The sequence below is a fragment of the Neoarius graeffei genome, chromosome 10, assembly GCF_027579695.1.
Source record: "Neoarius graeffei isolate fNeoGra1 chromosome 10, fNeoGra1.pri, whole genome shotgun sequence".
NCBI classification, from domain to species: Eukaryota; Metazoa; Chordata; class Actinopteri; order Siluriformes; family Ariidae; genus Neoarius; species Neoarius graeffei.
In genome coordinates, this window is record NC_083578.1 from 18,788,968 (window position 1) to 18,805,270 (window position 16,303).

The 16,303-nt window shown below is 40.7% G+C and overlaps 1 protein-coding gene across 2 annotated transcripts in view; it reads left to right on the top strand.

Moving 5' to 3' along the window:
- The window catches only part of LOC132892915 (uncharacterized), an 80,456-nt gene continuing 64,153 nt past the window's right edge, over window positions 1-16,303 (top strand). The window contains exons 1-2 of one of the 2 annotated variants that reach the window (XM_060931442.1): window positions 1-58; window positions 238-1,418. In XM_060931442.1, the coding sequence (XP_060787425.1) occupies window positions 973-1,418 (446 nt within the window). In that variant the 5' untranslated portion in view covers window positions 1-58; window positions 238-972. The remainder of the gene's footprint in view (window positions 59-237; window positions 1,419-16,303) is intronic. The other variant, XM_060931444.1, reaches the window with a different exon arrangement.

Sequence of the window (16,303 nt, forward strand, 5' to 3'; positions counted from 1 at the left end):
CCACACACTCCAGAGAAGTTAAAGCGTGAGGTGAAGTGAAGAGGAGAGATGGAGCGCTGTAAGTACACTGCACAACATTTACACATGGGGCTCTGGTTGGTGTTGTTTTAAACCTAATTATCCATCTTTATTAACAGGATACTTAAAACGAAACGTACAATGTTGAAATAAATAAATAAATAGCTAAGTTCACTTTGTTTCATTGTGAGTAAAACTACATACACTTTACATTTTCAGGTCTCAGCCTTCTTGATTTTTTTTTTTTACTTTTTCTTCTTGTTTATACGAATCATTGACTTTCTCAAGAAGATAAATCATTGATGATTGAATAAAGTTTTTTTTTTTTAAACTAAAATAAAGGCTTAAAGCCTGTTCAGACCCATTATTGTTTTGTTTTCGGCCTCCTCAGAACTGTGTGTGTGGGAGTTTGTGCTGACTGCAGCAAGGCTCAAAATGGTGGACTGAGTTTTCCTGAACATTTCACTTGTGTCTATTAGAACAATAATTCTCCTTACTGAGCATGTTCTCACTTCTTCAGACTTAAATGGATATCTGTGCTGAAGGCAGCAAATGAAGCCTATTTGTTTTTATTATTATTATTATTATTTGTATTCACCCTGCCTGCGTTCCTATATGTACATAGTTGAACGTTGTACGTCTGAAAATATGTGAAACCCATTATTGACTCACTACTGACTCTGTGCATCTACTCTGATGAAAATTTGCCAATTATTATCGTGAGTTTCCAGTATGCCTTCAGGCATCAACACTGACGATGACTCGGACGGTAGCAGCAGTCAGTTTAGTTGAACATTCATAGTTGGTTTCTACTACCGAGTCCATCAAAATCACCATCTTGTTCTTCCATCGATAATCCTTTAATTACCCCCCCCACTTGACTACTTCAGTGGGGGGGGACTGAAATTTACACTTTTCTGGAGTGACCTTGCCTCTGGCACCAAAACCTGGGCCATGGAGTCAAACCCGGACAGCCCTAGCCGGGCTGTGGAGTACCTCCTGGAGCTCAATAATATCATTGAGAACCAGGCCAAGCTCCTGGAGACACAACGCCGGCGCATTGAGGAGCTCGAGACACAGCTCGACCGAGTCAACCAGGAGAACCAGGACCTTCGCTTGGACAGAAAACCTGGAGCTGATAGCTCCATACAGAACCACAGTCATGAACAGAACTCAAAGTCAAGTGGACCATCGTCTTTGACAAACCACAACGCCAGCAGTGTCCACCATAACAGCAGCAGTAATGTACCATCGTCTACGGTTCCCGGGCCTGCTCGGAGGACCCACACCAGGCTGAGCCGAGGCCTATCATGTGGCTCCGCTCCTGTGGAGAAGGAGAGAGGAAGGCTGGAGAGGAACGACAGCACTGGAACCAACAGCACATCTACTCTACGGAGACAGTAAGTAGCTTTTATTATGTTCATGTTGTTTATCCCCTGGTTGGTTTCTCTCATATGCTGACTTCTAAGAATGATGGCATCTGAGCACAGGTTGGACATTTTATGGAGTTACCAGGTAGGAGAGGCCTGACCAATGGCAGTCTCCCAGGGTTAACACAGTACAACCATACTACAACAAATTCTACATTAATAATGGCCACTATTTCTCTCTTTTAATCCACTGCGTATATGATGGCGTCTGAGGAGATTTGGAGGCTCTAATCCAGCTTTCCTCTGATTTCATTGGGTACGCTTTTCTTCGATGTATAGCTAGCCACTGTGTGGGCTGCTCTGTTATAATTTGTGTGTAGTGTGTGCAGCATGAAGCATTACAGCAAGAGAATATCTGCCTTTGCTGTGTGGGAGTGCTAAACGAGCATGCTGATATGTTGTATGGGGTCGTGAGGCATTTGTGTGTGTGGGCATGTTTTTATACCTTGGTGGGGACAAAATATCACTACAAGGGTAGGCATATCTGACAGTTATCCCTAAGAGAGCCTAAATGTTTACTTTTGCTTACTTTAGGTGTAGCACAGCATTGATTAGCTGCATTAATAATGATTTCAATGGAAAATCCTCACAAGATTTGTAAGACAAACGTGTGTGTGTGTGTGTGTGTGTGTGTGTGAAGAAAGCGATAATAAATTATGCATGGGACTTCTACATATAATGTATAAAGAGAGTGTATTAATGTGATGAGTGTGTATTCCTGTGCCTCTGCAATACAACAGATAGCTGTCGTTTACAGTTTTTGTCCAACTGTATGCCTACTCTTATCCTAATATATCATTTCCATCCCCTGAAAGAAGTCTCCCTGCTTTGAACTTTGGAAAAAAAATAATTAGGTTTAGTATTAATCACTGAAAGGTTAAGGTGTTTGCTGACGCTGTCCTTGGGGGAAACATGCTGTAATGAAAGGAGCAACTACAGAGAATGAGCCTCAGCATGTGTCTTCCTGCTTGCCACAGTAAGCAGCCCTCTTGGCTCATATAATTATGTTCGCGCTCTTATTGCAGCCAGCTGCAGCTCAGCCCCATAGTTTCCTCTCAAGAGTTTCTTGATTCTTCACTGTGGTTCACTCTCCCTCCTTCACATATTAGTGCCTGAAAGTCAGCTGAACAAAGAAATCTATCACTCTTTATCTACATCACTGATTATCATTTTAAGTGGAAATCAATTATAAGATGTTCACTTTTGAAATAAACCTACTGTGTAATTTCACTTCAGGTGTACCTCAGGGTTCAGTAGCAGATCCTTGTAATATTATAATACTAGCAGGTTACCCAGTGTTGCTGGGTTTTTGCAAAATTCTGGGTTGCCCCCAGACTTCCATGTCAAATTTGGTGAAGATCCATCGAGAAATGGTGATGCTAACCCAAGACAAACAAAAATCCAAACATCCACCACCCAGGCGCCCACTGGGGACCCCCTGGGGCCCAAATATGGAATTTCTGAGTTCTGTCAAATTGTAGCTATCTCCTGTACCTACATGCCAAGTTTAGTGAAGATCTGTTGAGAGTTTGTGTTGATAAATGTAACATGAAGGGCATTGAGGGAGGGGGTGGGTAGATGTTGTGCCCCCAGGGGACCTTCCTGGGGCCCATGCATGAGTTTTGTTTATATCTGCAAAATTCCAGGTCATCCCCGGACCTAGGTGCCAAATTTGGTGAAAATCTGTTGAGAACTGGTGACAGTAGCTCAAGACAAACAAACAAACAAACAAACAAGCTTTGCTACTTATTATATAGATTACAAACACTGGGTCTCATTTATCAAGCTGGATATGAACAGATTTATGAGTAAATCCTGAGTATGAACATTTACACAAGAAATCTGGTATTCATGAAATCTGGTAAATTTAGAAAAACTCCAGTCTTTTCCAAACTTTTGGAAAAAGTCAATATCAAAGTGCTTTATGTATACACAATTAAAAAAAAACCCTGCCCAGACGTGCTGGCAACTTAAATCTTTTGCTGGCCCTTCAGCAGGCCAGCAACTATTTTGACCCCTACAATGCTGAACCATATCCTGCACGTATTACAACTGCATGGCTCCATAGTAAAAGAGTCCAGGTGTTAAACTGGCCTGCCTGCAGTCCAAACCTGTCCCTTGTTGAAAACATTTGGTGCATTATGAAGCGCATAATATGATTCAAAGACATGCGGATTGGGTCAACTGGCTACTCTAAATTACCCATAGGTGCACAGCAAATTCCTCAGTGTTGAATTAACATTTTCAGAGTTAATTCGTGTCCAATTGGACCTATATAAAGACAGTAGGGTGTTAAATCAACACTCTGGGTGTTAATTCAACACTGGGGATTTTGCTGTGTGTGAATGTGAGTGTGAATGGCTGTCTGTCTCTCTGTTAGCCCTGCAATAGGTTGGTGATCTGTACAGGGTATACCCCGGCTCTTGCCTAATGTCAGCTGGGATTGGCTCCAGCTCACCCGAGACCCGCAGTGGGTAAGTTGCATAGAATGAATGAATGTTCAGGAACGTTCCAGCATGACAGTATGCCTGTGCACACAGCAAGCTACATGAAGACATGGCTTGCCAAGGTTGTTGTGGAAGAACTCGAGTGTTCAGCACCGAGCCTTGACCTCAACCTCACTGAACATCTCTAGGATGAACTGGAACACCGACTGCACCTTAGACCTCCTCACTCAACATCAGTGCCTGACATCACTAATGCTCTTGTGGCTGAATGAACACAAATCTTCATAACCATATAACAGTATTTAGTGAAAAGCCTTCCCAGGAGAGTGGAGGTTATTATGAAAGCAAAGGGGGGATAAATCTGGAATGGGATGTTCAAAAAGCACATATGGTCCGGTGTCAACAAATTTTTTTGCCAAGCAGTGTATCTTTTAATGTTTAACCATTAGTGATTAGTTTATGGCTACTAATGATACAAAATGATAGCTGTTTCTAACATACCTTTATGTACATATAAGCAGTTAAAAATTTTAGGGCTAGTCTTCTGTAAAACATAACAGCGCAGGAGAGTCCTTATAGTCATATTAGGTGGCAGGGTGGTGCAGCAGGTTGCATTGCCTCCTCAAAGCTTCAAAGTCCCCTGTTTGATCCTGAGCTTTGGTTATTCTCTGCATGGTTTCTGTGCATGTTCTCCCTGTGTCTGAGGGTTTCCTCTGGGTTCTCTATTTCCCCTCACCTCCTGAAAACCTGGCAGTCAGTGAATTGGCTAAGATCAATTGCCGCCAGTGTTCCTGGGATAGGCTCCAGATCTACCATGGCGCGAACCAGGATAAACAGGTTACTGAAAGTGAGTGAATGTTAATATTAAAATATTAGAAATCTTAGTTACTGTAGTAGCTGAGAGTGGAATTTGTTTTATTTTGTCTTTGATTTCATCTTTTTGTTGGATTAGTTAATTCAAAGTGGTTATGTTTTGTTTCATTGTGGCAATTAACCTTAGCGATTTTAATTAAAACCACAGACTGAATAAATGAGCCTTAGTTTTTGAAATTAAACTCAAGAATGACTGCATACTTCTCTGTCCATTCATCTTCAGACATTCTGCTTTTTATACCCCCGGCATATAATGCGGGGCGATATAGCTATCGCTCTGTCCAGCCGTCCGTCTGTAAACATTTTAGTTTTCGGAGCATAACTCAAAAACCATTAGGAATTTTTTCATGAAACCTGACAGTTATGTTAAGTGACTAGAGCATCTGTGCCTTTTGACATTTTGGGATTTCTGTGATTTTTTTTTTTGATTTTTTTCGTATTTCCATGGCAACCAATTCAACTTAGGAAAATTTGGAATGGGGGCCAGGTCATCTCCTGATGACTCTTGTTTAAAAAGTCATAGTCACTTCATTAATTACATTTAGCAGACACCCTTATCCAGAGCAACGTACAACATACCGGTACCCAGAGCAGCCTGGAGAGCAGATACCTTGCTTAAGGGCACTTCAGCCATACCTGCTAGTCCAGGGAATCAAACCGGCGACCTTTTGGTCGCAAAGCTGCTTCTCTAACCATTAGGCTATGGCATTAATCAGAGCATAAGTGATTTTTTTTTTTTAATGAAAGTCCATAACATTCAGCCCTTCATGATGAAATGTCTCTAGCACTGTAAGAAGCCTTGGGTCAGTTATAAATAATTTACATAAATGCATATACATAAATGGGATAGCTCGCAACTGAGGCCATGTACACACGTAGCCGGGTATTTTTAAAACCGAACATTTTCCCCCCCTCCGTTTATAAAAATGTTTTATCCACACCACCTCGTCTTCGAAAAAAATCCCTTCCACACATAACCGAACATCTGCGTTTTCAATCACATTCATAAGCATTCCAAACAGCGCTCGAAACTAACGGTGTCCCAACGTCCCGGGGACCATAAAAAATGTCATCGGGACACAAAATTATCATATCTGGGACAATCCCGGGACAATGGAAAAAAATAGATCTAGAAAAAAAGTTCTACATTAATATTATTTACAAAGCCGTAACACATACGTAGACATTCACCTAATTTGTCAATTTTAATTTTAAAACATTAACAGCAAAAAATACATTAGTAGCTACACTTTCGATGCACCTGCATCCGTAGGCTACAGAGCAGCGCATTCTGTTCTAGAATCTTCGGCCGGTGTCCGCATTATATGGACTTGGAATGGAATTGCTACCGCACACGCTGCGCCGACTCTTGCCAGAACAAAAATGCTTAAGTGGTTGAAGCGGACCGACCGCGGGGAAGAAACTGAAAGCCCAGACATAACGTCTCCGGGACCTTCAGGATCCAAAGTGTCATCGCCTGGTCTGCAGGCAACGCTAGCAACTGAATGAACTTAATGAACACTGTTAGACACGTTATAAAATACAACAGGAATGATGTGGATGATATTGACGGAAGATACCGTTCAACAGAATAAGGGAGTTTTCTTGGTGTCTTTCTAGTTCAGAAAGTTTAGTCAGTCAGCAGCACAACTAGGCTCGGACCTGGCACTATGTTGATGTTGCTAACATTTGCACCCACGTTTCGGCAGCGAAAGTTCATAAAATGGATAACGGAAAGTTCATAAAAATGGATAACGGAAAGTTCATAAAAATGGATAACGGTAATGGTGAAAATTATAAGTTGGCCTTATAAGTGCCAACAGATATTCAAGGTATAAGTAGATGAAATGAACATAAAAGGGGTCTTATTTTCAACTAAAGTGTACTGCAGATGTAGGGAGTTGAAACATTTTCTGAATGAGCTAGTTGGCCCCTTTAAATAAACGGGTATCTATTCATACAGTGAGATCGCCAAAGTTTAATAAACTGAAAATGCAATAACTGTAATTTTGAAGTAGATGATGTATAGGACGTGTCGCTTGTGTCTTGTGACTTATTGTAAAAATGATATAAAGGGTTCAAAATCTCATAGTTACAAATATAATAGTAACTTCATATGATAATATTAACCACTGGTTATTTCAGAGAGGAAAAAAAATGGGGACACTATTGCTTCCATTCGGGACAATACAACACAGAATTCGGGACCACTGGGGGACACAAAGAAAAAAAGTTAATTTCGAGCCCTGATTCCAAACCTGTAGATGGCATTATTTCCCCAAATCCTACCCCCTAATCACATCAGAATAGCCCTCTGTTGGCGTCACTTCCGCCTAAACATAAAACATGGCGCCAAGCTCGTTCGTCTGGACAGACTCGGAGACAGAATTGCTTCTAAACACAATTTTGGAGTATAAACTTCAAAAGACGCAAGAAAACGTTGATTGGGAATCTTGTCAAAGCAAATATGTGGACATATTGACCCTGTTTTTGGAGCAGTAGTTGGGCTTCTAAAATTAAACATGTAAATAGCACCTGCACAATAATTAATGCTTTCAAGGCACTACTCCGATCCATTACTCTTTGTCCATGCTTAATCTGGCTTCTGCAGTAAACAAAGGTCGCACGTTTGACGTCAGGGCAGATTTGTCGTCATTTTTTTGGCGCAGATTGTGACGTTCTAAAACGCAAAACTCCGGTTATCTCTGTCTACACGAAAAGGCATACACGGAGTTTTCAAAAATCTTCACTTTGCCTGGAGTTTTTTTAAATATTCGTTTTTGATGTGTTTTCATGTGGATGACAGGCCAAAACGTAGAAAAATATCTTCGATTTAGCAGATACCCAGCTACGTGTGGACGGGGTCTGAGGATCTGCTACAGAAGCCGTGATGGTTGCTGGGTAGAGTCATTGAACTGCGACCCGCAGTCTGATCTATGCTTAATCAAAACTAAATAAACTCTCTAATAATTTTACTTGTTTTTTTTCTATGATTGCTTAACTTGCCTAATTATTTCATGAGGAAACTCAAACTTGTAATATGTAGCAGACATTTATCATATATATATATATATATATATATATATATATATATATGTATATATATATATATATATATATACACACTACACACAGTATATCATCCCTTTCATGCTCAAAGACAGTGATGTTAAAATGATGATTAATATTCATTCACATCTCTGTGCGTCACTCATTTCACAAACATTATCACACGTGCTCCCCTTCCTCTCTTTCTTGTACTCCCATGAGGTGAGTTAGTCATTAGTAAGTAACATATAATAGTTCTTTATGTAGGTGTCAAATGCTGTGGGGCTCAGTAGTACAGAGAGTACAGATCTCTGTTTGTGTGTGCATTTGTTTATGTGTCTGTAATACTTTTTCATTAATCTTGTCGTTATTAATTACATGTGGTATTGTGCAAGAAACCGCTTATGTCACATTAATTGTATTAATTTAAATATGTATGAACCCTGCAGGTGTAGGGATCCAATTTGGATGATTCTATGCATAGGCAAGTATCCTTGTGTCTAGTAGAGCAGAGTTATTTTAAGGCCATCTTCTTTAGCCTGCTTCCCTTGCCTTGCAGCATGCATCATTCTGTGTTTAAGATCTTTTTGCTCTTATTTCCCCAGTAATTTTATTTTTTGCTCCTGGGTGATGTGTATGGGAAAAAAAAAACCCAGTGAGTTAGATGCACCAAAAATTTCCATTACATTTTTAGCAAAACTCAACCATCTCTGCTTCCCATTTATTCATCTTTCTCTCCGTCTCTCATGCCATCTGTCTTGTATTACAGTCATTTCTCTCTACCTGAACCCTTCCTTTCCTTCCTTCTCTCTGTCACTGCTGATAACAGATGGAGACTCAGCCTGCATCCCACCGTTTCACTTTTAGAGTCGAGCATGCTGAGAAGAGGTCTCTCTCTTTTCCATCCCCATGTACACTATTCCAGCTTTGTTTTAGCTCCTGCCTTGACTTCAGTCTCTTCTTCTTTCCTGCTCTCGCCTCTTGCTATGTCACTTTCTTTCTCTCACGTGCCTTCCTCCCTCCTAGGATCACTTGCCTTCTCTTAGCTCATCAGCAGAAGGTCATGGTAATACTGACAGTGCTAATTATTGACCTGCGGTTTGCTTTTAACTGCTACCGATGACACAGGCTCCTCAGCAGGCCCATCCGGCATTCCAGGTGTCTCTCTCTCTCTCTCTCTCTCACTGTCTCCTGCGTTATGTTAGAGCTAGTTCTTATATTACATCTATATTTGGGTTTTTCTGACAACAGTGCTACAGAAATGCAAACAAAACTTTTTTGCCAGAAACGTGTTTTTTTGTTACTTAATACGATCCATTACTTATCCAAATACAAAACTGTTTCTGTAACATTGGATTAATGTTTGGTAATCTATCCATCCATCCAACCATCCATCCATTATCTGTAGCCACTTATCCTGTGCAGGGTCGCGGGCAAGCTGGAGCCTATCCCAGCTGACTATGGGTGAGAGGTGGGGTACACCCTGGACAAGTCACCAGATCATCGCAGGGCTGACACATAGAGACAAACAACCATTCACACTCACATTCACACCTACGGTCAATTTAGAGCCACCAGTTAGCCTAACCTGCATGTCTTTGGACTGTGGGGGAAACCAGAGCACCCGGAGGAAACCCACGTGGACACGGGGAGAACATGCAAACTCCACACAGAAAGGCCCTCGTTGGCCACTGGGCTTGAACCCAGGACCTTCTTGCTGTGGGGCGACAGTGCTAACCACTACACTGCCGTGCTGCCCGTTTGGTAATCTATTATTTTCCTTTTCTGCTGATCCCCTTACGCAGCAGACATAAGTTAGGCATGTAAGACAAAATGTATATTAAAAACACAGAGTAAGACTTTTGCAGAGTACTGCATTCATTCATAATGACATGGGCTTTAAAAGTGCAGATGTCATTGGCATGACTTGTGTACAATAGGTGACAAGACCACCTGTAAGGTAAACATATTTTAAGCAATCACCAACGATTTTCAACCACAAATTTGTAGTTTATAATGTAAAATAAAGAATTTACTGTCAGCATGTAATACTTCCTGGTCTCCCCATTCTACGGTGCAGTGGAACGATCCATTTTTATAAATATGTGACTGAAACACGACACACAAAATTGGACAAGTTTAAATCTGAATGTTCCTAGTTTGCTGTTTTCACAACAACACAAGAACATTGGTGGACAAGACGCACATTCATATGAAAGGACCTAATCACATCCATTTCCAAGTACAATCGCTCAAGCTCCCCTGCCACATGATTGATGTCTCTCCTGTTACTCATCTAGTCTCTCTGTATGGAAACTTTGCAGTTAACTTCAGTCTTTGCTTTGTCTTGTTTGTGCTCTCTTGGACGAGTTATGGTACTTTATCTTACGGTTGTATTTCAGTATCACTGTTTTCTGTGTATGATCTTAGCTTTGTTCTTTTAGGGACATTCCACCAAATTGGTGGCATTTGCTTGTTGTACCATTCCCAAATTAAACTTAATTTGTTATATCTTTTCAACACTAATTATAATAACACATATTTAACTATTCAAAATGTGTATTGGTCAACCTCAGGCTACGTTACAAGGTTTGGAAGTCAAAGATGGCTGCATTTTTTTCAGTCCTGTTACCAAAACTGAAAGTAACAGGACTGAGTTTTTAGCCTAGGATTAGCTAATACATGGAATTAAGCCACATGGCGTCATCGCTAATAGCATGAACACACTTAGCACATTCTAGTGATTTACCAAAAATCTGTATTTTTAAAATAAACATATATCATCTAAGAAATAATTTAAGCAACAGGACAGTATGTTGACATTGACCTTATCAGTCAAAGTTAAAAAATCATCAAATATACAGAAAAGTAAATGAGAGAACTAACTTTTGGTCTTCCCATGGCCTTCAGAAGACACAACTGATGTAACTTCCTGTTGAGCATGTGATTTATGGAATGTTCCAAATTTGTCAGATGGGATAATATATTTGGGTAACAGGACTGAGTGAAAACCCAGGGACACGACTAAAATGTGTATTTTAAGTAAGATATTGTGGATTTCTTATGAAAAAAAATATATTTAAACCATGGATAGGATATGGAGTCACACAACAGTGCAAAAGAAATACTGTTTCTGAAGGATTTTAATCATAATATTTCATAGTTAAGTATAAAGTTAGAGTGCGGGGACAGGTAACACATGGTATTTTTCAGTGTTTTAGGTAGTTTTTATTAATCCTTACAATTATATATCTTAAATTTGAAATCAGATCAATGTGCAGGACATTCTGCGTAATAAGGAAATGTATTTTAAAGTACATTTTTATGTGCATTTATACATATAATTTTCTAGGGACGGAAATGGCACCGATTCGGTGGAATGGCTCTTCAGTGTTTGCGTTCCCTGTTTTTGAATTTGGCCTTTTGGTCTTGGATTAGGGCAATTCCATGTAAATGTCAACCTCACCATGCAAAAATAAAGCAGCATGTAAATACATCAAAACCACTCCCAGAGATATCACCTAGGCCTGTATTTTACAGATGTGAATAAGTTGAACCAATTTGTCACAAGAATTGTTCCCGTCGCCTTAATATGTCAGTCTTTCTTTCTTATAATGTAAAACCCAAGCTAAAATCAACTTTGATCATGTACAATTCTATATTATTGCCACAAGCCACAGAAATGTATGCTAAAATCCACAAAACAGCAAAAACAATAGCCATCCTAAATATTATTTAAGAACTTTGATAGTTTTAGCTGATATTTAGAGAGTTTTTCAAAGGGTTATAGTGGTTAAATTGCTGATTTTCTAAACATATGCCATGTCTATTTCAGACGCGTCACATCCATAACGGAATTTCGTCACATCCATAACGCTGACTTTTCCTTCCGAAACTCTGCATGAAATACAAAATATTTTAAACAAAGATTTTTTAATATTCACCTTGGACCCCTCTATCAAATGGATATCTCCATTTCGACATTAGGTTTACAATTTCACAGAGTTTGATAAAAATGTACAGTCACCCAAGAAAAGTGATACTTTTTCTGTCACATCCATAACGCATTTTGGCATTTTCTGGCATGCCCTAGATGTACTATGGGAATTGTTCTTGTTCTATCACTTTTCCAGTATGGTACAGCCTTAAAATATGCAACACCTGTTTAAATACTGGGAGACAACAAAACATGCACTGGGTCATTTGTTGCCATTTTGAGTTCAAGTGTCACGTCCATAACGCTGGAATTGCTCATTAGTAGTTGGTGTTTTGGATACTTTTGCCTTTTGTTTCTCTTCTTTCATGTCTCATGACAAGTCGTGGTAGTGTGATTAGTGTCAGTCTCACATCTACCTAAGAAAATGTTAATTATGTTTCAACTTTCCATATTTAATTAGGCTTGAGTAACATTTTGTGTGAAAATGTGTAATGCGTGACAGTGTCGAAAAACCTGCTATTCTGAATGTCTGGCAAATGACCAAACCTAGCCAGGTGTCCTAAAAATGTCCTACTCCATATTCCTTACTAATGGGTTTGTGCATTATGCGTAGTCTAGTTTATGGGTACAATCCCGATTCCAAAAAAGTTGGGACAACGTACAAATTGTAAATAAAAACGGAATGCAATAATTTACAAATCTCAAAAACTGATATTGTATTTGCAATAGAACATAGACAACATATCAAATGTCGAAAGTGAGACATTTTGAAATTTCATGCCAAATATTGGCTCATTTGAAATTTCATGACAGCAACACATCTCAAAAAAGTTGGGACGGGGCAATAAGAGGCTGGAAAAGTTAAAGGTACAAAAAAGGAACAGCTGGAGGACCAAATTGCAACTCATTAGGTCAATTGGCAATAGGTCATTAACATGACTGGGTATAAAAAGAGCATCTTGGAGTGGCAGCGTCTCTCAGAAGTAAAGATGGGAAGAGGATCACCAATCCCCCTAATTCTGCGCCGACAAATAGTGGAGCAATATCAGAAAGGAGTTTGACAGTGTAAAATTGCAAAGAGTTTGAACATATCATCATCTACAGTGCATAATATCATCAAAAGATTCAGAGAATCTGGAAGAATCTCTGTGCGTAAGGGTCAAGGCCGGAAAACCATACTGGGTGCCCGTGATCTTCGGGCCCTTAGACGGCACTGCATCACATACAGGCATGCTTCTGTATTGGAAATCACAAAATGGGCTCAGGAATATTTCCAGAGAACATTATCTGTGAACACAATTCAGCGTGCCATCCACCGTTGCCAGCTAAAACTCTATAGTTCAAAGAAGAAACCGTATCTGAACATGATCCAGAAGCGCAGACGTCTTCTCTGGGCCAAGGCTCATTTAAAATGGACTGTGGCAAAGTGGAAAACTGTTCTGTGGTCAGACGAATCAAAATTTGAAGTTCTTTATGGAAATCAGGGACGCCGTGTCATTCGGACTAAAGAGGAGAAGGACGACCCAAGTTGTTATCAGCGCTCAGTTCAGAAGCCTGCATCTCTGATGGTATGGGGTTGCATTAGTGCGTGTGGCATGGGCAGCTTACACATCTGGAAAGACACCATTAATGCTGAAAGGTATATCCAGGTTCTAGAGCAACATATGCTCCCATCCAGACGACGTCTCTTTCAGGGAAGACCTTGCATTTTCCAACATGACAATGCCAAACCACATACTGCATCAATTACAGCATCATGGCTGCGTAGAAGAAGGGTCCGGGTACTGAACTGGCCAGCCTGCAGTCCAGATCTTTCACCCATAGAAAACATTTGGCGCGCCATAAAACGGAAGATACGACAAAAAAGACCTCAGACAGTTGAGCAACTAGAATCCTACATGGACAAGAATGGGTTAACATTCCTATCCCTAAACTTGAGCAACTTGTCTCCTCAGTCCCCAGACGTTTACAGACTGTTGTAAAGAGAAAAGGGGATGTCTCACAATGGTAAACATGGCCTTGTCCCAACTTTTTTGAGATGTGTTGTTGTCATGAAATTTAAAATCACCTAATTTTTCTCTTTAAATGATACATTTTCTCAGTTTAAACATTTGATATGTCATCTATGTTCTATTCTGAATAAAATATGGAATTTTGAAACTTCCACATCATTGTAGCCTGGCAAGCCAGACTAAATGTGAAATGGCTGGGCCATAGAAGGTTCACGCTGCATGCTGCACGCTACACGCTACACGTTCACGTGAAGAACCGGACCCTGGGCCATTAAACTTCATGCTTGGATGTTCACGTGTTGCGTCTGTTCTACTTTGACCGAGTAACCAACAATATGGACTCTTCGGATGACGACGATTGCCTCATTCTGCTTTTACTGAGACAGAGGAAGAGAAAAAGGAACAGAATTTGGAGCCGAGAACACTTCCTTCTGAGAGAAACCCGTGGTGAATTTCACCGAACATTCTATAATCTGCTTGACAATCCCGATGAAGAACTATTTTTCAATTATACCATTCAATTATATTTTTTCTGAAGTTTTCCCCTGAAAGCATAGAGTTATCTCCCTAGATCCGTTCTGATTGGCTGGCGCGGCGGTGACCGCATGCATTGACTGGAATTTCCATCTTCACGCCTAGAAAAAAGTGTGCATGTTCATTTCTCGCTTCACGTGTGCAGCGTGCAACGTGAACGCCGTTCTATGGCCCAGAGCAAGTCATGCTACGTTTGTCCACTTTTCTTTACACGCGTGTAGCGTGCAGCATGCAGCGTGCAGCGTGAACCTTCTATGGCCCAGCTGCCTTATAGACATACTTTTGTTCAGCTGTGTTCAATACAGTAGGTGTGTTTGCCAGGCTTCAGCAAAATTTTCAACCCAACTACATCTCAAAATTCACACAAAAGCTTTTGTGCCCAGACAAGTTGATGGCGCTTCTGGACACAGTGAACACAAAGCTTCCTTTTTTTGCACAGTAAAATGTGTAAAGGGTGTTCAGCTTAGGCATGCGCCCTTGCCCTTTATGCACCAAAATTCCTTGAGATTCCTTGAATCTTTTAATGATAATATGCACTGTAGAGGGTGAAGTATCCAAATCCCTTCATATCTTTCTTTGAGCAACATTATTTTTAAACATTTCAATAATTTTCTCATGCATTTGTTGACAAACTGGAGATCCTCAGCCCATCTTTGCTAATCAAAGACTAAGCCTTTCCTGGATATTGATTTTGTACCAAATCATGATTACAATCACCTGTTGCCATCACCCATCCATTATCTGTAGCCGCTTATCCTGTACAGGGTCGCAGGCAAGCTGGAGCCTATCCCAGCTGACTATGGGCGAGAGGCGGGGTACACCCTGGACAAGTCGCCAGGTCATCGCAGGGCTCTGTTGCCATCACCTGTTTCAAATCACATCATTATTTCATTGTTTTACCTCATTACTAGCCCTAAATTGACCCCATCACAACTTTTTTAGAATGTGTTGCAGGTATATCGCTTTCCGAATCAGAAGCGCTAGCGAGGAGAATCACTTGCGCAAGAATTATAAATACTAGTGGAGTACATTACAGCGCAATGTGAAGTAGCATAAGAACATTTAAGTCTCATCTCATCTCATCTCATTATCTCTAGCCGCTTTATCCTTCTACAGGGTCGCAGGCAAGCTGGAGCCTATCCCAGCTGACTACGGGCGAAAGGCGGGGTACACCCTGGACAAGTCGCCAGGTCATCACAGGGCTGACAAACATTTAAGTCAAGAGTTTAATTGATGTATTTCGTTCATTACCGTTTATCCAAGCAAGTGTGCATCCACGACACAATTAATTACTGAGCCCACAACAAGCGTCCTGACAAACTCCCTACAGTATTACATAGCCTACTAGCACCATATCACACCTGGCTTGTTTAAATGTTCAAATAGCACTTTATAAAGTTACCCAACATATACAAGTGCAATGCGCTTTTTGAGCACGAGCCACGTCATGAAGTTTACTCATCACCATAACAAATAGCCAGTAGCACACATGCAAACTCCTCACCTTTCGGCGAAATTCGCCGTTTTGGTCCCAAAATAGGTCACTTGTGTGAATCGTGTAGATCCGAAGAGTTTTTTTTTTGGGGGGGGGTAGGCAGGCTACAACGCTATTGTTGCCAAACATTTCACTTACAAGGTTACAGCCAATCAAGATAAACAGTTACTAACACGCTTCTTTTCCATTGGAGTTCTGATCAGCTGGTGCACAACCCACTGCTGGTTGCCAGTCCTCGCTTACGAATATTCCACAGATTCAGACCGCAAAGTCACCTTTTTATAGAGAGATCTGGCAACCTCATCTCGCGACTGAATCTGAATACCAATGGAACAGTTTCCAGCGCGCTCGGGGGTGAATAACCATGGGCGGATCTACCGGGGTGGCATATGCCACTCTAAAAGAAAGCCTTGCCACCCCTGCTGCTACCCCAGTTGGCAGCGACGAATTCAAAGAAAAATTACGGCCAATTTGACATTTACGTGCACGAATTTCCAATGTCCGACTGT